This window comes from Oncorhynchus mykiss, chromosome 16 (genome assembly GCF_013265735.2).
Source record: "Oncorhynchus mykiss isolate Arlee chromosome 16, USDA_OmykA_1.1, whole genome shotgun sequence".
NCBI classification, from domain to species: Eukaryota; Metazoa; Chordata; class Actinopteri; order Salmoniformes; family Salmonidae; genus Oncorhynchus; species Oncorhynchus mykiss.
Window position 1 is genome coordinate 25,020,346 of NC_048580.1, and position 24,431 is coordinate 25,044,776.

The window sequence follows — 24,431 nt, forward strand, 5'->3', positions numbered from 1 at the left end:
CAAATAACGTGAAAAAAAACACATAATAGCACAATTGGTGGGGCTCCCGTAAAACCGCTGCCATTTCTTCTGGCGGCATTTTGTTACATGAGGTGTGCGACTATGATTAGAACAAGTCTCAATAGTGTGCAAGCTGTCATCAAGACAAAGGGTGGCTACTTTGAAGAATCTCAAATATAAAATATATTTAGATTTGTTTAAAAAAAAAATGGGTTGCCTTCCAGAGAGACATCAGAGATTGTAACATTCTCTGTTTCACGGAAACATGGCTCACTCGGGATACCTTATCAGAGTCGGTATAGCCACCCGGTTTCTTCACGCATTGCTCCGACAGAAACAAACATCTCTGGTAAGAAGAAGGGTGGGGGTGTATGCCTTACGATTAACGAGTTGTGGTGTGATCATAACAACATACAGGAAAACAAGTCCTTTTGATCATCTGACCTAGAATTCCTTAGAATCAAATGCCGACCGCTTTATCTACCAAGATAATTCTCTTTGATTATAATCATAGCCTTGTCCCAGCCTAAAGACAGAAACTAAAACAGGAAACGCCCATGCTCAGGTCTGCTCAATGCTGGTCCGACCAATCTGATTCCACGCTTCAAGATTGCTTCGATCATGTGGACTGGGATATGTTCCGGATAGTCTCAGACAACAACATTGAAGTATACGCCGATTCTGTGAGCGAGTTTATTAGCAAGTGCATCTGTGATGTTGTACCCACGGTGAATATTAAAACCTTTCCCAACCAGAAACCATGGATTGATGGCAGCATTCGCGCAAAACTGAAAGCGCGAATCACTGCTTTTAGTCATGGCAAGGCGACCGGAAACATGACCGAATACAAACAGTGTAGCTATTCCCTCCGCAAGGCAAACAAACAAGCTAAGCGTAATTATAGAGACAAAGTAGAGTCCCAATTCAATGGCTCAGACACGAGACGTATGTGGCAAGGTCTACAGTCAATCACAGATTACAAAAAGAAAACCAGCCCATCGCGGACACCGACGTCTTGCTCCCAGACAAACATCAAGTTTGCAGACGACACTACAGTGGTAGGCTTGATTACTAACAACGATGAGACGGCATACAGGGAGGAGGTGAGGGCCCTCGGAGTGTGGTGTCAGGAAAATAACCTCACACTCAACGTCAACAAAACAAAGGAGATCGTGGACTTCAGGAAACAGCAGCGAGAGCACCCCCCTATCCACATCGACAGGACAGTAGTGGAGAAGGTGGAAAGTTTTAAGTTATTTGGCCTACACCACTCGATGTCACAAGAAGGCCAAAAAGATCATCGAGGACAACAACCACTCGACCCACTGCCTGTTCACCCTGCTATCATCCAGAAGGCGAGGTCAGTACAAAAACAGCTTCTATCTCAAGGCCATCAGACTGTTAAACAGCCATCTCTAACATTGTGGCTGCTGCCAACATACTGACTCAAATCTCTAGCCACTTTAATAATAAAAAATGGAATGTAGTAAATGTATCATTAGTCACTTTAAACAATGCCACTTTATATAATGTTTACATACCCTGCATTACTCATCTCATTTGTATATACTGTACTCTATACCATCTAATGCATCTTGCCTATGCCATTCGGCCATCGCTCATCCATATATTTATATGTACATATTCTTATTCATTCCTTTACACTTGTGTGTATAAGGTAGTTGTTGTGAAATTGTTAGATTTCTTGTTAGATATTACTGCACAGTCGGAACTAGAAGCACAAGCATTTCACTACACTCGCATTAACATTTGCTAATCATGTGTATTTGACCAATAAATTGCTGTCTTCACTATTATTCTACATTATAGAAAATAGTCAAATAAAGAAAAACCCTTGAATGAGTAGGTGTGTTCAACATTTTCACTGGTACTCTATATATATTAGTTTGGGTGTAATGTGTATATTTATGGTGTATATACTGGGCACATTTGAAAAAAAGAGACCTAGGTCTCAATGTGTCTTCCCTGTTAAATAAAAAGAAACTCTGTCCGAGTGCTGAAAGATCTGATAGAATGTTTGTTTTTATTGGGCATTTTCAAATGAATAATTTTCATGTTTTACAAGTGTTTGTACTGAACTTACTTTTTAGAGGCAACAATATGTCTGTTTTAAGTATCTGTTGTCAACTGGTGGCTAACCCCCTTATGATCGATTTTTTTGGGGGGGTGTCAATATTCTGAAAAATATATTTTAAACACTGTTCTGCAATATATGCTTAAACAATTGAAGTATTTGCTGTGCTAGACCTGAGGGATAATGTTTGCATTATAAATGTTGCTTTATGTTCTACATTTAGGAAAACGTACCAAAATGCTAAAGAAATTAGCCCTGGAGCATTTAATAGTGCTATAAAACAAAACAAAAATACTTTTGGAGGTTTGTATTACATATTTGAATAATCTAATGTCAATCAAGGCCTTTAAACACTTGTTGGACAATAATTGTAAAAAGGAAATGGCGTTTATAGTGTCTTACACAGTTGACATGAATCCAGTTAGTTGCATTTTATGGAAATAAAATACAAATACATTTGGAGGTTGTTCCTTTACATCACTTGTCAAACTCATTCCACAGAGGGCTGATTTTCTGCAGGTTTTTGCTCCTCCCTTATACTTGATTGAGGAATTAATGTCACTGATTAGTAAGGAACTGCCCTCACCTGGTTGTCTTGGTCTTAATTGAAAGGATAAACCAAAAACCAGCAGACAATAGGCACTCCATGGAATGACTTTGACACCCCTGCCTACATGGTGTGATAGCTGATACGTTGGTCTATCAAAATATATTAAAAATATTGTTTTTAAAAAAAAGTTGAAGTTGTCCTGTCTTTCAAGAATCCCTGAGCTCTAAAACAGCAAAATGTTCTCTTAGCCTCATGGCAAAATGTGTAAAATAGCACGAGATTAGAAATACAACTGCAAAATGTTCTGTCTGCCAATGGGGGGCCCTTGCTCAGACCTTACGGGGGGCCCTGTGAAACTGCGCTACACCACTATGTCGCTCAAGTCAGAATTTAGTGTGCTCAAGTCAGAATTTAGGCTAAAAGGATGTTGACAATCATATCATTAGGAAAGTAGGATTTGAGATGAAAAACAAGTGACCTCCAAATCCATAGCATCTTGCAGTAATGCATCTCTCATCCGATATATATACTGTATATACTGTAGATTGTGCCATCCTCACATCCTCTAGTAAAGACAGAAAATGACGAGTTATGATAAAACTATCCACCTGTCGACTACTTCAAGCACTACACAATATACAGTCTATGCTTAAGCCACAGTATTATATAAATGGTCATAAATATGTGAAATGCAATTGGTATAGTGTTAAAGAAAATATTTGTGTAAATGTATTAAACATTTAAAAACAGGAAAGGTAGCCTAGAACTGCAAATCTCCAGTTTTTTACTTCATGGCTCAATGATCTGACGGACAAGTGTAGGATATAACAACAAAAGTGATACGCTAGCTAAATTGTTATCACCACAATTATCAGTCATCAACACAAATGTGGGTGAATTATTTTTGTTGTTTTACCCATTTTACCATGTGTGTAGCCTCATACAATAATCACCAAGACAGACAGAGGTACATTGCATTCGGAAAGTATTCAGACCCCTTGACATTTTCCACATTTTCTTACATTACAGCCTTATTCTAAAATGGATAACATCGTTTTTTTCCCTCATCAATCTACACACAATACCACATAATGACAAACCAAAAACAGGTTTTCATTCATGTTAGAAAATGTATTTAAAAAACTGAAATATCATATTTACATAAGTATTCAGACCCTTCACTCAGTACTTTGTTGAAGCATCTTTGGCAGTGATTGCAGCCTCGAGTCTTGGGTATGACACTATTTGGGGAGTCTCAAGCTCTGTCAGGTTGAATAGGGAACGTCACAGCACAGCTATTTTCAGGTCTCCAGAGATGTTCGATCGGGTTCAAGTCCGGGCTCTGGCTGGGCTACTCAAGAACATTCAGAGACTTGTCCCAAAGCCACTGCTGCATTGTCTTGGCTGTGTTCTTGGGTTCGTTGTCCTGTTGGAAGGTGAACCTTCATCCCAGTCTTAGGACCTGAGTGCTCTGGAGCAGATTTTCATCAAGGATCTCTCAGTACTTTGCTCCGTTCATCTTTCCCTCGATCCTGACTAGTCTCCCAGTCCCTGCCGCTGAAAAACATCCCCACAGCATAATGCTGCCATCACCATGCTCCACCGTAGGTATGGTGCCATGTTTCCTCTAGATGTGGTGCTTGTCATTCAGGCCAAAGAGTTCAATCTTGGTTTCATTAGACCAGAGAATATTGTTTCTCATGGTCTGAGAGTCTTATAGTGTCTTTTGGCAAACTCCAAGCGGGCTGTCATGTGCCTTTTACTGAGGAGTGGCTTCCGTCTGGCCACTCTACCATAAAGGCCTGATTGGTGGAGTGGTGCAGAGATGGTTGTCCTTCTGGAATGTTTTCCCATCTCCACAGAGAAACTCTGGAGCTCTGTCAGAGTAACCATCTGGTTCTTGGTCACCTCCCTGACCAATGCCATTCTTCCTCAATTGCTCAGTTTTGCCAGGCGGCCAGCTCTAGGAAGAGTCTTGGTGGTTCCAATCTTCTTCCATTTAAGAATGATGGAGGCCAATTATGCAAAAAAAGGTTGGTAACCTTCCCCAGATCTGTGTCTTGACACAATCCTGTCGCGGAGCTCAATGGACAATTCCTTCGACCTCATGGATTGGTTTTTGCTCTGAAATGCACTGTCAACTGTGGAACCTTATATAGACAGGTGTGTGCCTTTCCAATGCATGTCCAATCAATTAAATTGACTAGAGGTGGAGTCCAATCAAGTTGTAGAAACATCTCAAGGATGATCAATGGTAACAGGATACACCTAAGCTCAATTTCAAGTCTGATAGCAAAGGGTCTGAATACTTATATAAGGTATTTCTTTTTTTTAATAAATGTTCTAAAATTCCCCCAAATCTGTTTTCACTTTGTTGTTATGGGGTATTGTGTGTAGATTGATTAGTGAAAAATCTTTTTAATACATTTTTCACAAGGCTGTAACGTAACAAAATGTGGAAAAAGTCAAGGGGGTCTGAATACTTTCCGAATGCACTGTATTTGTCCTTAGACTTAGGTTATTCAATGATAATAAACCATCTGAGATAGTCATCACCACCCTGAGTCTAGGCTACATAGTCCTGGGTTGCCAGATTGAAGACATTGTTTTCTGTCTGAGAACGACACCCCTTCATCGCCTTTCGAATTTCATTTTGTACCTGAAAAAACAAAACAATAAAGGTATTGACTTTGTAGCCTATTATTTGTTGTAAATGTAATTATGATTAATTAAATACATCACAGGGTTAACAAAATGGCACATCTTACCTCCCCATTCAAGAAGCAGTACAACAATGCAACTATAAACCCCTGTAATTAAATGAAGCCGAATGAATAGTTGTTCACTATTTTAATATTTTCAGCCCTTTATGAGGAAAATAAAAGTTTTATCAGAAGGAAATAAGTAACAGAGACATTTTATGTTAGTTTTCATTTAAGCCTTCCCTATTGAGGTAATTATGAGTTATGAATCTGTTAAATTATTAATAATATTGATATCAGATCAATTGAATATTGAAAACCTGCAAATATAGCCATTCCAGGGCTGGGTTGGAGTACCGCTCAGTCTAAAATGCTCTCGTACCTGGAAGGAGCCCAGGACCAGCTCCAGGGAGAGTCGGGCCCCTACACCCACATGCTCAGGTAAGAGGGCGAAGACCACATAGTGCACTCCAAACAGAGGGATGAGAAGAAGGGTGGATCTCGCCAGCCTCCTGCAGGGGGCACCAGAGGAGAGAAAGAGAATGGGATGGGAAAGAGAGAAACATGAGAAGTGAGAGCGAGACAGGAAGGGAGACAAACATGAGAAGCGAGACAGGAAGGGGGAGGGAGAGATAAAGAGGAACTTCCTGGATCCACATTAATTATGCTACAATACACTGGGGAAGTTTGACCCTTTTGAAATCCTACCCAATTCAGTCACTCTATCAACATATGGGGGGGAACAGGGTGAGTCAAGCCAATAGTTAAAATGAGCCAGCCCTTTTATTTTGTGCATGCTAACAGTTCAGCGCTCATGAGTGGTCAGTCAGTCTCACCTGTAGACCTGAAGTCCCTCACTTCCATTCTGGTCTGTGGCCTTGGTCTTCTGAATGATGATCCTACTAATGTTCACAAACACCACGAAGTTGATCTGTGGTTGAGAAAAACAGTGGTTTGATACCAAGTCTCAACCCTCTTGATTCATTAATGGAACAAGATTCATTAATGGACAGTGTTTTCTTGGTCTTACAAAGACAGATAAGAGGATGGGAGTTTTGATGATCCACCACAAGGCACTGTCAAGGTTGTCCCAGCATCTGTTGGGCAGAGAAGTTATAATGCTGGAATACTGTTGATTACAGTACTACACGATCACATTCAATATGTAGGTCTTCTCTTTTCTCGCCCTGGTTTGGGCCCCTTTATTTGCCCTTTTCACGTACTTCCACAAAGGAATATTGATACCAATACTTTCAGAAGTAGTACATGTCTAATGTAGACAACAAAATAACTATTCTAGTTATTCGCTAGCCTCACCCTTCATTGTCAAACTGACTCTTCAGCAGGGTCCAAATTATGATGGTCACTGAGGGAGTGCCTGGAAGAAATGGAATGTACAGTCATATAAACACACACACACGCACAGATGCTCACAAACACAAATACACACACACACACACACACCTTACCCCAGCCTATGCCACTGTACAACCAGAAGAGCTTTCTCTTCTGTGCAAAGGTGAATACCAGCAAAGTTTGCAGGTACAAGCCCTCTACAAGAAGCCAGAAGAAGTTGGCCAAGACACAGTACTGGAAGAAAGTCACTGCTGCTTTACACGTTACCTAATGGATGGGAAACAAATTTCAATAACAACTACTTTTCTCACATGTACAGTACTTAGGCATTTAGATTTAGTAATTCTGACAGTCTGTGGCCACCGGTTCAACAAGTCAATAACAAATGTTCTTTATACTTTTTATCTTTATACAGCATCTAATCATGTGTAATGCATTGTTACATAGTAGTACAAGCAAAAGCCACAGAATTTGTAGAATGACATTTCAAATCTAAACAGCGAGTAGTTTCACCACCCCCGGAAAAACAAATGTGTATGATAACCAATCAGCGTGTTTGCTCAAGATCTGAGTGCATTATTACCCCTTAACATGCATTCCGAGCACAGGAAGGTCTGCATGAGCCCTCCTACAGGGAGAACATAAAGAGGCTCTCCTAGCTGCACAGGGATCAGGCAATGATTCCCATGGACCTCGCCATGTTCTGGATTGAGTTTGTCATGAGACAAAAATATGCTATTGGGCACCTGGGTCCTACAGATTGCTTTGGTATGTCTACCACTGTGGATGCCATGGCATTCCTTCAAGCTGCTGTTCTGCTGATTCTGGTGACTACTTTTGCTGTTCTCAGATGTTTATGCATCAGGGTGCGTTGTAGACCAACAGGTAACACGAGTAACTGAAAGTGTAATGGGCATTGATGATGATGTATCAATTGGCTTGAATAGTGCTACTACTAACAGTAGATTGGATTATTGGAAATAATTTTCCAGGACGATCAAATTGCTTTACATTGGTATGAGGGGAATTCACCTCATCCACCACAGATCTGTCCAGCTATATTTGTTCCAGTGATCAACCATACTCCTCAAATAGATGTTTTGTTTATTTGTCGTTCAGGGTCTGGTTGCTATAGTTGAATTTAGGGGCCAGTTAATGCAGGATTAAGTGTGTGTGTTTGTATCTGTTTATAAATAAAAGAGCACTGTACTTTCCATTTACTGTCAGTTTTGTTACATCTGATAATGTAATAACGAAAAACCAATGACAGCCTTATGCTCAACAATAAAGATGGCACGGTCAGACATGGCAGCTCTGCATCTAGCTCCTAAGCAACTTTGCAGTATTTCGTTTTTTTGTATGTTATTTCTTACAGTATAAGCCAAGAATGTTTTTGGTGTTATTACATATAGCCAGAAATAACTTTTGGATATCAGAGCGGCGGTAACTCACCAACATTACGACTTTCCCAAATTGGATCCTTTATTTGTACCTCCCAGGGCAATTTCATTTATCCCAGAGGCTGCTCCAAGACACCACTGGTGGAAAAGAGGTATTCAGAGTGGACTTCTAGTCCGACTCAGGAGGCGTGCAAACCATCCACCACTTCCGAGTATATTACTTGCTAATGTTTAGTCTCTGGACAATAAAGTAGACAAGCTCAGGATGAGGATCTCCTTCCAGAAAGACATCAGGGACTGTAACATACTCTGTTTCACGGATCATGGCTCTCCGGATATGCTGACCCCAACTACATAGCCAGCTGTGTTCTCAGTACATCGCGCAGACAGGAATAAAGAACCCTCCGGGAAGAAGAAAGGTGGTGGTGTATGTTTCATGATTAACTACTCGTGTGATTATGATAACGTACAGAAACTCAAATCCTTTTGTTCACCCGACTAAGAATACCTCACAATCAAATGCCGACCGCATTACCTCCCAATATAATTATATTTGGTTATAGTCACAGGTGTGTATATTCCCCCTCAAGCCTATACCACGACGGCCCTCAAGGAACTACACTGGACTTTGTGCAAACTGGAAACCACATATCCTGAGGCCGCATTTATTGTAGCTTAACAAAGCAAATTTTGAGGAAAACGCTAGCGAAGTTCTATCAACACATTGACTGTAGTACTTGCGCTGGAAAAAAGCTTGACGGCTGCTACTCCCACTTCTGGGATGCCTACAAGGCCTTCCCCCGCCCTCCCTTTGGTAAATCAGATCACGACTTCGTTTTGCTCCTCCTTTCCTATAGGCAGAAACTTAAGCAGGAAGTACCAGGTGCTAAGGTATATTGAATGATGGTCTGACCAAACGGAATCCATGCTTCAATATTGTTTTGATCACTTGGACTGGGATATGTTCCGGGTAGCCTCTGAGAATAATATTGACGTATACACCGACACGGTGACTGAGGTCATCAGGAAGTGAAGTTCCAACTGTGACTACTAAAACCAATCCAAACCAGAAACTGTGGTTAGAAGGCAGCATTGGCGCAAAACTGAAAGTGCGAACTACAGCACTTAACCATGGCAAGGTGACTTTGAATACAAACAGTGTAGTTATTCGGCAGTTAAACAGGCAAAACGTCAGTAGAGATTGGAGTCGCAATTCAACGGCTCAGACACGAGGCATATGTGGCAGGGTCTACAGACAATCACAGATGACAAAGGGAAAACCAGCCATGTTGCGGACACTGACATCTTGCTCCCGGACAAGCTGAACACCTTCTCGCCTGCTTTGAGGATAACACAGTGCCACCAACACAGCCCGCTCGCAGGGGTGGGCTCTTATTCTCCGTGGCCGACGTAAGACATTTAAGTGTGTTAACCCTTGCAAGGCTGCCGGCCCAGACGGCATCCATGGCCGCGTCCTCATAGCATGCGCAGACCAGCTGGCTGGAGTGTTTTGAACATATTCAAACTCTCCCTATCCCAGTCTGCTGTCCCCACTTGCTTCAAGATGTCCACCATTGTTCCTGTGCCCAAGAAAGCAAATGTAACTGAACTAAATAACTATTGCCCCGTAGCTCTCACTTCTGTCATCATGAAGTGCTTTGGGAGGCTAGTTAAGGATCATATCACCTCTACTTTACCTGACACCCTAGACCCACTTCAATGTGCATACTGTCCGAATAGATCCACTGACGATGCAATCACCATCACACTGCACAATCCCATCTGGACAAGAGGAATACCTATGTAAGAATGCTGTCCATTGACTATAGCTCAGCTTTCAACACCATAGTACCCTCCAAGCTCATCATTAAGCTCGGGGCCCTGGGACTGAACGTCGCCCTGTGCAACTGAGTTCTAGACTTCCTGATGAGCCACCCCCAAGGTAGGAAACAACCTGTCCACTTCGCTGATCCTCAACACAGGGGCCCCACAAGGGCATCAACCAACCAATCATCAAGGACATCAACCACCCGAGCCACGGCCTGTTCACCCTGCTACCATCCAGAAGGCGAGGTCAGTTCAGGTGCATCAAAGCTGGGACCGAGAGACTGAAACACAACTTCCCTCTCAAGACCATCAGACTGTTAGATTGCCATCACTATCCGGCTACAACCCGGTTACTCAACCCTGCACCTTAGAGGCTGCTGCCCCACATACATAGACATGGAATCACTGGTCACTTTAATAATGGAACACTATTCACTTTACTCATTTCATATGTATATACTGTATTATATTCTACTGTATTTATGTCAATGCCACTCCGACATTGCTTGTCCTAATATTTATATATTTCTTAATTCAATTCTATTACTTTTAGATTTGTGTGTATTGTTGTGAATTGTTAGATACTACTGGACTGTTGGAGCTTGGAACACAAGCATTTCGCTACACCCGCAATAACATCTACTAAATATGTGTATGTGACCAATAAAATTGTATTTTATTTGATCAGAGTCACGTCTTTCTCATGCATTTTTAAATGTTTTTTTAGCCTAAAGCAGGGCTGCACAACCCTCTTCCTGGAGATCTACTGTCCTGTGCGTTTTCAGTCCAACCCTAATTTAACACACACAATTCTACTAATTAGCTGCTCAACAAGACCTTGACCTTAACTAGCTGAATACGCTAAATTAGGGTTGGACTGAAAACCTACAGGACAGTAGATCTCCAGGAAGAGGGTTTGGCAGCCCTGGCATAAAGCATCGCCGAGTTAAGCATTGTTCTAGATCGCTTGATATTATCAGTGTCTGTTTTATTTATATTCAAAATCTTAAGCTAACATGGGGTATTGTGTGTCCCGTACAGCTCAGCGTGTCCGGTGTGGCTCAGTTGGTAGAGCATGGCGCTTGCAACTCCAGGGTTGTGGGTTCGATTCCCACAGGGGACCAGTATAAAAAAATATTGAAGAATACACTCACTACTGTAAGTCACTCTGGGTAAGAGCATTTGCTAAATGACTAAAATGCATACTCTTACATACCCCCTTAATTTGAGATCTGACACTGGTCGTTGCAGGATTTTTAGATAAAGGAGAATTTCCAACGTGAACTTGGTTCCATATGATACAGGGATAATAATGATACTGTGAAGCCTACTTTCTGTTGTTGATGTCCTTCCTTCCACAATCTAGAGGCCACAGTTGATTATTGTCCTACCGTTGAGACAGTGCAGTGGTCCATGCTTTCGTCTGCAAACAGTACGGCGTCCTTAACAAACACGGCCAGGCCACGGAGGATGAAGGTGGAAAACAGGTTGAGGTGGATGGAGGTCCTGATGCACAGCAGCTTCCTATGGAAGACACCAGACTCAAATGGGTAAAACTTTACTTGAAAGGTACCTACCTATAAGGACTACATAACACATTTATAACCCTTAAAGTCTACCATTCAAATAACGCGTTAACGACGTATAAAGGCTTTATAAAGGGTATGTATATAAGTAATTTATAGATGGTTAATTATTCATTTATAGATAGTTATTGAATTAGTAATAAAAAAGTAACAACCTGTGATATAGAGGAGGATAAGCACAGTCCATGCATCTTTTTATTTGTGAACAGCCTTTAGGCACCTATAACGCTAAATCTCCATTCAACCTGCTTTGTAGTCTACAAAGCCTTAACTTGTGTCCAAGAAACCGGCCCATATTATTTATAGTCAGCAGACCTTCAAATGAAGTGGTACCAGGAAAGGAGATGAGGAAAGGAAGCTGAATCAGAAGCAATTACTGTATATAGCGTCACTTTACTTGAACTGTAGTGTTATGACAAAAACATTTTAAAGTGTTACCACAATGTGCTATTCTGAGTTCTAGTTCTGAATGATTTATATTTGCTGAAATGTCAAAGCTCACCTGAAGATACAGAAGACCAGAATGGCAATGAAGAGCGATGCCAGCGACAACCCATAGCCCACAGTATAAATGATCTTCACCGTAGCAAAGTAATTTTGCTTGAAGAAATAATCAAAAATGTATTGTCATACTCACGGAAAAACAGTCAAAGGTCCCAAGTTGACAAAATGTAAATGAAACATGCCTGCATATTTTTGTATTCATTTGCTATAATGACTACTCGTGAGTAAAGTCTAACATTTGTCACAAGTGCTCATAAATGCCAACAATCACAGACTTGCATGTCACTGTATTGTACGCCTTGTGCCCAAATGCAACCAACCTTCAGTGAGTAGACAACGGCAGATTTTGTACCGTAGCTGTATCCAATTTGTTGTGTCTTTATCTACATTTGCACCCGGTGTGATGATCATATATCATTATTATTCAAACTTTGACAAAAAAATATGTCACCTGACATGTACACTTGATAGTAAATAATGATTTTGTGTGAGAAATGATCCTTTTACTAAAGTGTCACCTTAAAATGCTACTAAATCTACTCTACCTTATCCCCAGTCTCCTCCTCTTCTTCACTGCTGTCCTCAAAGTAACAGGCTTTGTAATATGGCAAGCTTGGCTTACTCCATCCTTCGGGGGTGCAGTTGCGTGTGATTAGAGCTGTAAAGAAAATATCACAGATTTCAAATATATATTGTTTAAATGGATGAGATGGTGGATGATGTTATGAGTTGGGTGATTTATTGTACCTGGGGGAGAGTCTGGCTTCAAGAGGATCAGAGGACATGATACGGAGAGGCTCTCCCCATTTAGGGCTGCGGGCCAGCAGCTCACACCATCCCACTCCACCAGACAACCTGTCATTTCCCACACAAAGTTATAAACAAGCAGTAAACGATGGCGGAAAGAAGAAAAAAAACAGGTTGAATGCACAAGTTATTTTTTATGAATGTATCTTAAAAATAAAGCAAAGGGATGTTAAACATGTAAAGATGTCCCCCTCTGTTTTTTCTACAAATGAATGCCATTCTCATTGGAGAGAGAGCTACCTGTAGTGTTATTAGGAGTTGACAAGGACAGTGCCTTGGTGTTCCTCATCTGGAGTTTGCACTCGCCCTCTTTCTCCAAGAGGTGGAGGACAATGGAGCATTCAGGATGAGTGGTCCTGATCTGAGTGGCAGGAAGACGGACGGACGTACAGATACAAGAAGGCAGACAGACAGAAGGACGGATGGACGGACACCGACAGACAGAAATACATTGATCCATTTCACCAGCTGTCTGCACGTCCATCTAATATACAGTATTTATTACTATTTTCATTTTTTTTTACCGTACATCGGATAATAAACACACACATTCAAACTCTTTTAGCTAACAATTTGAACTCTTTCAAGATAATTGTTAATGCAGCATTGTTTATGTATCCTCTAGATCAGGGTTTCATAATGATTACTCCTGGAGACCCAGCACTAGAATAATAGACAGGCAAGCATAACCGTCAAAGTATATAATACTACAGTCATTAACTCGAGTGCTGTAAATACAAACATTTTGAACCCAAATGCACTTACCACCCTTACACTACAAACAAGGATGAAAAATATGGCGACCAACTTGATGTCCATGTTCCTTGTGTTTATATGCCTTGTAAACATACTCAAAGCAGGTAACGTTTAATTCGGTCTTTATGGTCCCTCTTGCAGTCTCAGCTTCACATGCAAAGAAGTGTTTCCTCCTTATTTGGCAGATGGTTAAGAGTTCATGGCCACCTCCCAAATGGTATAGCCTAGTTTTCAGGGTTACTTAGTCCATCGTCAACCCGCCATGTCAAACCATATTATTACTTAAAAGCCAATCAAAATCCTCACAGTGGCTTTAACAGTTCTCAAAATGCTCCAGACATGTCTGTGGTGATCTCCAAACAGACACCAAACAGTCATGGTGAAGGAGGTAGTGTATGCAAATGCAGTCTCTTTCAGTCCTGTTTCCTTATTTCCCTGCAGAGCTGGCTACCTTTCTTGTTTACCTGTTTGTCCCCTTTTTCCCACCCGAGTGAGCGTGATTGGAGCTTTCTGCAGCAGTAAAGTCAAGTGATTTAAGGGATGACTGAACTTACATGTCCGAGATAAGAGGATGACATCATCACCTGGGAGGTATGCAGATTACCTTTGGCGAACACAGGTAAAAAGGCAAGGAAGTGTCTTTCATGCAAAAACGTAATGCATGCTGAAAATACAAAAACAACAACCCCAACGTACCTTTGAGAATGACATATGTGTACAGTAATGACTTGGAAGTATTTTTCAGCATAGATGGACCACGGTTCTTAGCTCATCCATTATTCAAATAGGTCTCTTTCCCAGTGGACCTTCTACCATGACAAGCAAAGGACAGTGTGTAAAAAAAAGTCTAGCGGCCTCCTTATTTAACAAATAACCATGCAATATTCAAGAAATGAGCACCAAGAGAATGGTAAGTGAAAATGAGAGAAGGGGGGAAAAGGGGTGAACGATAGACATCACGGCTGAGGTTCACCATTGCTCTTGTTTCTAACAATTATAGGACTTTTTGTCATGACTAACCATTCGAATAATCCAACCCTCTAAAAAGATTGTACTTCACCAATTTAGGTTTAGGGTGTGCATTTTTGCCCTCTATTTGAATGAAAGTAAGACATTACGGGGAATCCTTTCTAAACAATAATTCCCCCACTAAGGTGGTTGCCCAGCCCAAAATTAGCCATGTGTGTCAATGGAACACAGATGGAACATGGTACTGTACATAGATGGAACATATAGTAACGGCATGCAGGGGCTCATACTGTATATGGTTTCTTCTAAAGACATCCCCCGGGTGTGTGTGTTGGGGGTTATATGCTTATTGAGAGCGTGGCGTTTGTCCCAACATGTGTGTCTATCAAAGAAACCACCTCACTCCTACACTGCCACACCCTCTCTATTTTTTATTCTTGATTTTGTGTTCTTTGGTCATGCCACCTAATGAGCCAAACCCCAAACAAAGGATGTTGCTCTAGCTCCTGCGACAGCCCCTGACTCAATTTCTGCTTCAGCTGCAGACCCAGCTCTAGTCGCAGACCCAGCCGCAGACCCCTCTCCAGTTGTAGACCCAGCTCCAACCCCTGCTCCAAGTCCAGCCCTGGCCTGTGCTGCCGCTACAGCCCCTGTCCCACCTAAAGCCCCAGCCCCTACTAAAGCCCCAGCCCCTACTAAAGCCAAAGCCAATACTAAAGCCAAAGCCCCTACTAAAGTGCCAGCCTCTACTAAAGGCCCAGCAGTCCCTACTAAAGCACCAAGTCCTACTTAAGCCCCTGCAAAGCTCCAGCCCCTGCTACAGATCCGGCCCCTGCTCCAGCACCTGCTACTGATTCGGCCCTTGCCCCAGAGCCCGAGACATCAACAGAGTCTAAAGTTGAAGGTCATTGTATGTGCTGTAATTAATTTTGGTTTAGACTATTATTTTAAAAAAGAGCCCTTTTTTCGTGATATCCAATTACGATCTTGTTTAAATCGCTGAAACTCCCCAATAGGCTTGGGAGAGGGGAATGTCGAGTCATGCATCCTCCCGAAACATGACCAGGCAAACCGCACTTCTTGACACCCATCAACTTAACCCGGAAGCCAGCCGCACCAATGTGCCGGAGGAAACACTGTTCAACTGATGACCAAAGTCAGCCTGCAGGCGTCCGGACCGCCTTAAGGAGTCGCTAGAGCACGATGAGCCAAGTAAAGTCCCCCCTGCCAAACCCTCCCCTAACCCGGACGACACTGGGCCAATTGTGTGCCACCCTATGGGACTCCCGGCCACGACCAGTTGTGACACAGCACGGGAACGAACCCGGGTCTGTAGTGACGCCTCAAGCACTGCGATGTCGTGCCTTAGACCGCTGTACAACTCGGGAGGCCCAGAAGTTTATTTTTAATTTTTAAGCACATCCAAATGCACGTCCATATTTTTGTTAGTCAAGAGATTGTTACCATGTCTCCATCAGCCAGCAGTGACTGGACACTTACTTGGAACCTTACTTTCTTTTCAATGTTCCGTCTTTGCAGCGATTACCAACTGTACCTATATCTCTAAATTACATTTGATTAAATCATTTGGAATCTCATTGGGAAAGAAAGATGCACTATGGAAACTTAACTGGAATATCTACATGGTGAAATGGGAACGAAAACAAAGGTGAATACTAGAAGCGAAGGATAGTTTATTTTTTTTTATTTTTTTACCAGAATGAGCCCACCACTACATCCCTGCTGCATCAACAACATCTGACTTAAAATGTTTAAAGTCAGAGAACCAATGATTGGACATAAAAACTGCATTACAACAATGATTTAGCAGTGAATACGTTTATGTCAGTAGGCTGAGTATGGCATTAGTCATGTAAAGATCACCTTTGCCCAGTGTGTGCCCTGGGCCAGAACCCAACTAATGCAGAGGTCATTAAAGTGCTGAGCAAGTCAAAACCAAAAGGTCAATTCTCAATGGCCTGGGCCCGTATTTAAAAAGCGTCACAGAGTAGGATTGCTTATCCAAGATCAGTTTTACCTTTTAGATCATAATGAATAAGATTGCACATGGACAGGGGGACCTGATCCTAGATCAGCACTCCCACTCTGAGAGGCTTTGTGAATACGGGCTTTGTGAATATGGTATCTAACCAGCAAATACAAATAAGCTATTTAGACACCTACTAATGTAGATACATTTCGACACCTACTGATGTAGATATAATTTAAAGTGCCATGCTTGATGAAGACTCTATCCAGACTAGTGTATTACATTCCTGTGCCACCTCAAGCACTTTTGAATGTCACAACATCATGAGGGAATCAGGACACTGCTCATCAAGGCTTCATCAATTATTTCGAGCAAAGGGGGATTATAAAGAGGAATGTTCTGAATAGAGCGACATTGTAATATACTGTAAATTATGCACAATACTGTGAAATGGACTAAAACGTGAACACGATTTGATATAATATCAATTAAGCACATACAACATGTCAGACTGATTGTACCTAATCCTTTTTTCAAGAATTTCCAGGATAAAAAATACATGAACATTAGATGTTTGGTTTGCCCTAATTTCCATGTCCAGACATGCTGCACTGTGTGTTTCTTAACTGTAACAGCGCCACATAACCCTATGGAATGTAACTGGCACACCTCACAGTCCAAAGGGGCAGACAATGAAGCCATACTATCCATGTTGTTGGAAATGAAAGAGTGATCCATCCAATCACCCCCTCTCCATCCCCTAGACGACCAGCATTAACCAGTGTTGACTACAGTTTACAGCCTTTTCCATACATTGGGAGAATCATTACAACAGGGCCCAATCAAATATCAATTTCTGTACGAAAAGATGTCTAGCTAACGGTGAACCTCAACGGAAGACTAGTTAAAGACAGAATGTCACGTTCTGACCTTTATTTCCTTTGTTTTGTCATTATTTAGTATGGTCAGGGCGTGAGTTGGGGTGGGCAGTCTATGTTTGTTTTTCTATGATTTTGGGATTTCTATGTTTCGGCCTAGTATGGTTCTCAATCAGAGGCAGGTGTCATTAGTTGTCTCTGATTGAGAATCATACTTAGGTAGCCTGGGTTTCACTGTTTGTTTGTTTCCGTGTCTGTGTTTTTCACCACACGGTACTGTTTTGGTTTTCGTTCGTTTTCACGTTTATTGTTTTTGTATTCAGTTGTGTTCATGTTAGGTATTTCTTATTAAAAGAACCATGGACACTTACCAAGCCGCATATTGGTCCTCCGATCCTTCTCGCCTCTCCTCTTCAGAAGAAGAGGAGGAAAGCCTTTACAGAAACACCCACCAACCAAGGACCAAGTGGCGTGGTAACAGACAGTGACAGCAGCAGCAGCAACAACAGCGGCCAGCATCACAAGAGTCCTGGACATGGGAGGAGATTTTGAACAGAGAAGGACCCGGGGCACAGGCTGGGGAATATCGCCGCCCCAAAGCAGAGCTGGAGGCAGCGGAAGCTGAGTGGCGGCGATATGAGGAGGCAGTGCGACAGGTACGAGAGGCAGCGGAAGCTGAGCGGCGGCGATATGAGGAGGCAGCACGGCAGTGCGACAGGTACGAGAGGCAGCCCCCCCCCAAAACAATTGGGGGGCACACGAGGTGTGGGGCTAAGCCAGGTAGCAGACCTGAGCTCACTCCTCGTGATTATTATAAGCAGCGCGTTACTGGTCAGGCACCGTGTTATGCGGTTAAGTGCACGGTGTCGCCAGTACGTGTCCATAGCCCGGTGCGCTATAGGGTAGCCCCCGAGTGTCATGCGAGTGTGAGCATCCAACCAGGGCGTATGGTGCCTGCTCAGTGTGTCTGGTCGCCGGTATGTTGTTTCGGTCCAATGTATCCTGCGCTGGCTCTGCGTGCTGTGTCTCCGGTGCGCTGGGAGGGTGCAGTGCGTCCTATGCCTGCGCTCCGCTCGTGCCAGGCAAATGTGGGAGTGGAGCCTAAGGGAGAGGTGCGTGTAGTAGGCACTAGATCTCCCGTGCTTACCCACAGCCCGGTTCAACCTGTGCCTGCACTCTGGAGGGTCCGGGTTAGAGTAGTTATCCAGCCGGGTGGAGTGGTGCCAAGGCTGCGCACCAGAGCTCCAGTGCTCCCTCACAGCCCGGTCCTTCAGGTGCCTCCTCCTAACACCAAGCCTCCTGGAGGTCTCCCCAGCCTGGTGGGGCCTGTGGCAGCCCCACGCACCAGGCTGTCTCTCTGTCTCCTCCCTACAGGTGCTCCCGTGTGTCCAGAGCTGCACTCCACCAATCAGGCCTTTATGGTAGAGTGGCCAGACGGAAGCCACTCCTCAGTAAAAGGCACATGACAACCCGCTTGGAGTTTGCCAAAAGCCACCTAAAAAACAAGATTCTCTGGCCTGATGAAACCAAGATTGAACTCTTTGGCCTGAATGGCAAGCGTCACGTTTGGAGGAAACCTTCACCATCCCTATGGTGAAGCATGGTGGTGGCAGCATCATGCTGTGTGGATGTTTATCAGTGGCATGGACCAGGAGACTAGTCCGGAATGAGGGAAAGATGAACGGAGAAAGGTACAGAGAGATTATTGATGAAAACCTGCTCCAGGGTGTTAGGAATTTTATGAATAGTGACTAAATGATATACATTTAACATAGAACTATACCTAACAGAATTCTACCCTGTTTTTCTATAATGATAAATAATGTTTGTTCAGAAGAAAGAGGTTATGTAACATGGACCTGGAAGAAAGGAATGTATGTGTGTGTTGAAAGAGAACGAAGGGACGCATTAACCTATGTTTGAACCGACCCGGCTGTAACTCTGGGGAGATAAAATAGGACAGAGAGAGACCCTCCATGTTTCCCATATCTGGGGGGGACTGGAACTGTCAGTTTAATGGTAATAAACTGTGGTGAGACTTCAGGAAAAAATCCTAATGTTAGTGTGTATGTATGTGCGTAGGTTAAGAGAATATTATAAAAGGAACGTCTTTGTATATGCACAGCAGAGCTCTCATAAATAAACATTCTGACTTTTGTAGACTGGTCTCTGTCTGTTTCATTTCAATAAGAACAAACTGTTGGTAACAGACAGAGTACTTTAATTGAAGTTCAGTTTATGAACATTGAGAACATAATTTTTGTGACACAGAGCACTCAGGACCTCCAACCGGGGTACTTTTTGGAGCTCTTCTAGCTATGCAGTTGATGAGCTAGAGCAAGCACATTTGTAGTCGTTTCGTTTGGAACACAACACTGCCTCCCCGCCATCACACAATTTCAGTTGTTGTTTATGCAATCCCAAAAAGCTCCATTATAAATCACAATTTGGGTCAGTCGGTGGCACGTCCTGACCATAGAGAGCCTTTATAGTAGGTCAGGGCGTGACTGGGGGGTTAATCTAGTTTATATTTTCTATGTGAGGTTCTAGTTTTGTTTTCTATGTTAATGTTTGGTATGATTCCCAATTAGAGGCAGCTGGCTATCGTTGTCTCTAATTGGGGTTCATATTTAAGTAGCATTTTTTCCACCTGTGTTTTGTGGGATATTGTTTATGGTTAGTTGTATGTTAGCACTCCATTGTCGTCACGTTTCGTTAGTTTTATTATTTTGTTATGTGGTTAATTTATTTCGAAATAAAGATGTGGAACCCAGATCACACTGCACGTTGGCCCGAATATTCTTCAAACGATCGTGACAGACAGGCATGATTTGAAAGCTTGTTCTATTGTCAACATGACTAGCTAAATGATAGAATACGATCTTACAGTGTTAGGCTTCACGAGACATTTCAGAGAAACAGATGGTAATTTTGGTGCACATAGAAAGGAGTCATGAGTACAGTCGTGGCCAAATGTTTTGAGAATGACACAAATATACATTTTCACAAAGTGTCTTTAGATATTTTCTATCAGATTTTACTATGGAATACTGAAGTATAATTACAAGCGTTTCATAAGTGTCAAATGCTTTTATTGACAATTACATGAAGTTGATGCAAAGAGTCAATATTTGCAGTGTTGACCCTTCTTTTTCAAGACCTCTGCAATCCGCCCTGGCATGCTGTCAATTAACTTCCAGGCAACATCCTGACTGATGGCAGCCCATTCTTGCATAATCAATGCTTGGAGTTTGTCCGAATTTGTGGGTTTTTGTTTGTCCACCCGCCTCTTGAGGATTGACCACAAGTTGTCAATGGGATTAAGGTCTGGGGAGTTTCCTGGCAATGGACCCAAAATATCAATGTTTTGTTCCCCGAGCCACTTAGTTATCACTTTTGCCTTATGTGCGCCATTATGCTGGAAAAGGCAATGTTCGTTACCAAACTGTTCCTGGAGGGTTGGGAGAAGTTGCTCTCGGAGGATGTGTTGGTACCATTCTTTATTCATGGCTGTGTTCTTAGGCAAATTTGTGAGTGAGCCCACTCCCTTGGCTGAGAAGCAACCCCACACATGAATGGTCTCAGGATGCTTTACTGTTGGCATGACACAGGACTGATGGTAGCGCTCACCTTGTACTCTCCGGACAAGCTTTTTTCCGGATGCCCCAAACAATCGGAAAGGGGATCAGAGAAAATGACTTTACCCCAGTCCTCAGCAGTCCAAACCTTTTGCAGAATATCAGTCTGTCCCTGATGTTTTTCCTGGAGAGAAGTGGCTTCTTTCTGCCCTTCTTGACACCAGGCCATCCTCCAAAAGTCTTTGCCTCACTGTGCGTGCAGTTGCACTCACACCTGCCTGCAAGCTCTGTACTGATGGTGCCCCGATCCCACAGCTGAATCAACTTTAGGAGTCGGTCCTGGCGCTTGCTGGACTTTCTTGGGTGCCCTGAAGCCTTCTTCACAACAATAGACCCACTCTCCTTGAAGTTCTTGATGATCCGATAAATGGTTATTAGTGCCGAAATCTGCCATGTTCAACCCATATACGAGTCAATATAAACCTTGGATTGCTGATGCTATGTATTGAGAGGTATTTAGAGGCTTTGAAGCCACCGGTCGGCCATTTTGGCACTCCCCATTAGGAGCAATCCTGCATAGGAATGAATGGAATTCTACATTATTACAATTAAAGATGTACTATGCAGTTATCGCTCCTGGTTGCTTTCTGGTTGCTAAAATTCTAATCGTTCGCCTAATTTCAGTTGTGACAAAACAATCAAGTATGGTGTAGAGAATTGCTGTGAAATATTTTCCATCACCAAAAATATTGTATTTTCAACTGTTTTGAAGTTGGTTATACAAAACCGAAAGGTACAAAAACTAAACTTAAAAACGGGAAGCATAGAAATATCTCACATAGAACAGATCTACATCTGCTTTGATTTGCTTTCGATGTGAATTACAGATCTAGGACACACATTTCTATGTGAATTTGTTCGTGTCGCCCAAAAAGTTACATATTGCATCTCTTGTTTATTTTATTTTATTTATTTAACGAGGAAGGGCTCATTGAGATTAAAATCTATTTTTCAAGAGCGCCCTGGCCAAGATAGGCAACAAAGCTGCACCTAGTGCTTCAGAGTACACACACACACACACACACACACACACACACACACACACGGTTCAGTTCCATGTATTCCATTCCAGCAATTACAATGAGCCCGTCCTCATATAGCTCATCCCACCAGCCTCATGTGATATACATTTATTTTTATTTTTCAGCTTTTGTCAAACATATCATGTCAGGTGATCAGCCAGGTAAGTTGAACAAGGGTCATTGTCATTTAATTATATTAAATAAACAAAATATACATTTTTTTTATTCGGGTTGTGAGAAATATCTACTGTGGATCACCACACAAACAGGAGGTCTACCAGAAGAACAGCCATGAGGGGAACATGTCTATCCTGACCATTCCCTCTCATTCTACATCATGTCAAAGACACTATTCCCTCAAAAGTGTTTTAAATATCAATGTAAGCATTTACTGTAAACGTTCCTTTGAAGTGTCATTACACGTTTCAAATCCTACTCTCAACTCAGTGCTACTGCTGTTCATCACTTCAAATTATGAACATATCCATCATTAGAGAAAATGTGATCTACTGAAAGTGTTCCCTTTAGCCGCGGAACAGTAAAAGTATTATTTTCTCAAGGGGAATGCCAAGACAGCTGCTGAAGGAGAGCTCCAGCACTGATTCTGCATCCACTGGGAATGTGAAGAACTCTCACAGGACATCCATGCTGAATCCCTTTCCACTGCTTTATGCTGGAATGCGTTGCAAAGTACTACAACAGAGAAAGTGTATAGTCAATCTACTTTACACTATAGCTTCATATATATTTTTTGTTGCATTCTATGTTTCTTGGTGAAAAGGCCTAATATAACTGAATATGTCAGTAACAATTTTAGGTCTACGTATAACCATTTAGTTTGTTAACCATTGGTTACGTCATCATACAGTTTGTGTTGAACAATAACAACGCGGCCACCGCGCTCCACTGTTTTAGAGGGACGGGGTTGAAGAAATGTAACTGCTGGGTCGTTCCATTTGAATTCGATCTCATTTTAGAATGCAACAGATCAGAAAGGGACTTTTTGGATCTGAATGCCAGAACATTCAGGAGAGAGGTCCTCAAAGCTGACCCATTTTGCATACCCCACCCTACCACGAGACATCCATGTCTTCACCACTGAAAAAAAGTTAAACTGTTGAGTTTGACATTGGTTGAAAGCTTACAAACGGGTATGTCAAACTATTTTATAACTTCTTGGAAAAAAATGTTTCAGTAAAAATTATGTCATTTTCTTCCCTTTAATGTCAATGATCTAAAAACGCATAAAGAGATGTGTATATATATATTTTATATTCACATACAGTATGTTGTAGCTTAGACCCTGATTTACATCATCGTCTGTGTTTGTGTTGTGCCCGCCACCAGTTGAGACACATCTTACTCTTGAGCTTAAGCGTTTTTAGATAATTGACATCAAATATTTAAAAATGACCATTTTTATTTAAAAAGGTATATATATATTGCAGACATTATACAACTGCATGAAAATCTTGTTTGTAAGCATTCAAATATATCAAAATCAACCTTTTATCTTAATCGATGACCAAGATATGGATGTTTCGTGGTTGCGTAAGGGGGTTCAAAAAAAAGGCTAAATGGGCCAACTTTGAGGACCTATATCTCCTGAATGGATGGTCATTCAGGTCCAATGTGCACATTTCTACCATGGGCAAACATGCTTCAACCAGAGACAGTTTTCCATATGTACACACTGTATTTATGATCGGTCCACTCAGTTCTAGAATTATCATAGCTTCATGCATAGGCTGTTCAACATAAATTTGAGGTATGTGAAACAGACTGTAAAGCATGAATGCCATGCCACCTATTGGTACACTACAATGTGTGAATCTGGATATTCTCCAAGACATGGACAATTAATTAAGTACACACACATAAACCACTTTATCACCAAACTTGTTGTGATGGTGTCTATAAACATGGTTTAATCTGAAATAAGGCAAAGGGTGTGCATTTTTTTGGGGGGGGGGCACAAAAATAAGCTAAAGATTGAAAAGTAATCAGCATGTCTACATTAGTAAAACAATCTTTTGGTGAAAATAAGATTGACAAAACAACTTATTAACTAATAATGAACTGTCTATAAACTACAACAAAAAATATATATATATAAATCAAACACACATTCCAAGTGTGTTTGATTTTGTTAAAGTGTTAACAAGAATGGGCAATTGCAGGAAGATATAGCCCGTATTACAGCCATATATTGTTGTCATGTGTTTAGTTCCTTTGGATGTTCCTTTGGATGTCTTATTGCAAGGGCCCACTCTACTGTTGACAGTGTTTCCTGGAGGCAGAGTGCTAGAGTGCTGACCCAGGATTTTTTATTTATTACCTTTATTTAACTA

General features: G+C 41.9%; 1 protein-coding gene and 1 non-coding gene across 2 annotated transcripts; one reads left to right on the top strand and one right to left on the bottom strand.

The window, feature by feature from the left end:
- Positions 1-5,211: 5,211 nt before the first annotated feature.
- On the bottom strand, positions 5,212-13,646 carry ghrhr2 (growth hormone releasing hormone receptor 2). Its single transcript, XM_021567333.2, has 13 exons — positions 13,593-13,646; positions 13,068-13,188; positions 12,768-12,875; positions 12,566-12,678; positions 12,019-12,116; positions 11,322-11,454; positions 6,817-6,970; positions 6,665-6,725; positions 6,378-6,444; positions 6,184-6,278; positions 5,730-5,859; positions 5,414-5,455; positions 5,212-5,304 (listed from the first exon to the last, which is right to left on the bottom strand). The coding sequence occupies exons 1-13, from the start codon at positions 13,644-13,646 to the stop codon at positions 5,212-5,214; spliced, it is 1,269 nt and encodes a 422-aa protein (XP_021423008.2).
- Positions 10,984-11,054, top strand: trnaa-ugc. Its single transcript has one exon. It is a non-coding gene; the product is annotated as a tRNA-Ala (tRNA).
- Positions 13,647-24,431: the final 10,785 nt, after the last annotated feature.

What these genes read in the sequence shown, in the direction of transcription:
- ghrhr2 (XM_021567333.2), bottom strand. Translation starts at nt 13,646, where the DNA reads ATGGACATCAAGTTGGTCGCCATATTTTTCATCCTTGTTTGTAGTGTA. An exon ending in AGTCAGTTTGACAATGAAGG is followed by an intron (nt 6,445 to 6,664) that starts GTGAGGCTAGCG and finishes TCTGCCCAACAG; the next exon opens with ATGCTGGGACAACCTTGACA. An exon ending in ACTGCTTCTTGAATGGGGAG is followed by an intron (nt 5,305 to 5,413) that starts GTAAGATGTGCC and finishes TTGTTTTTTCAG; the next exon opens with GTACAAAATGAAATTCGAAA.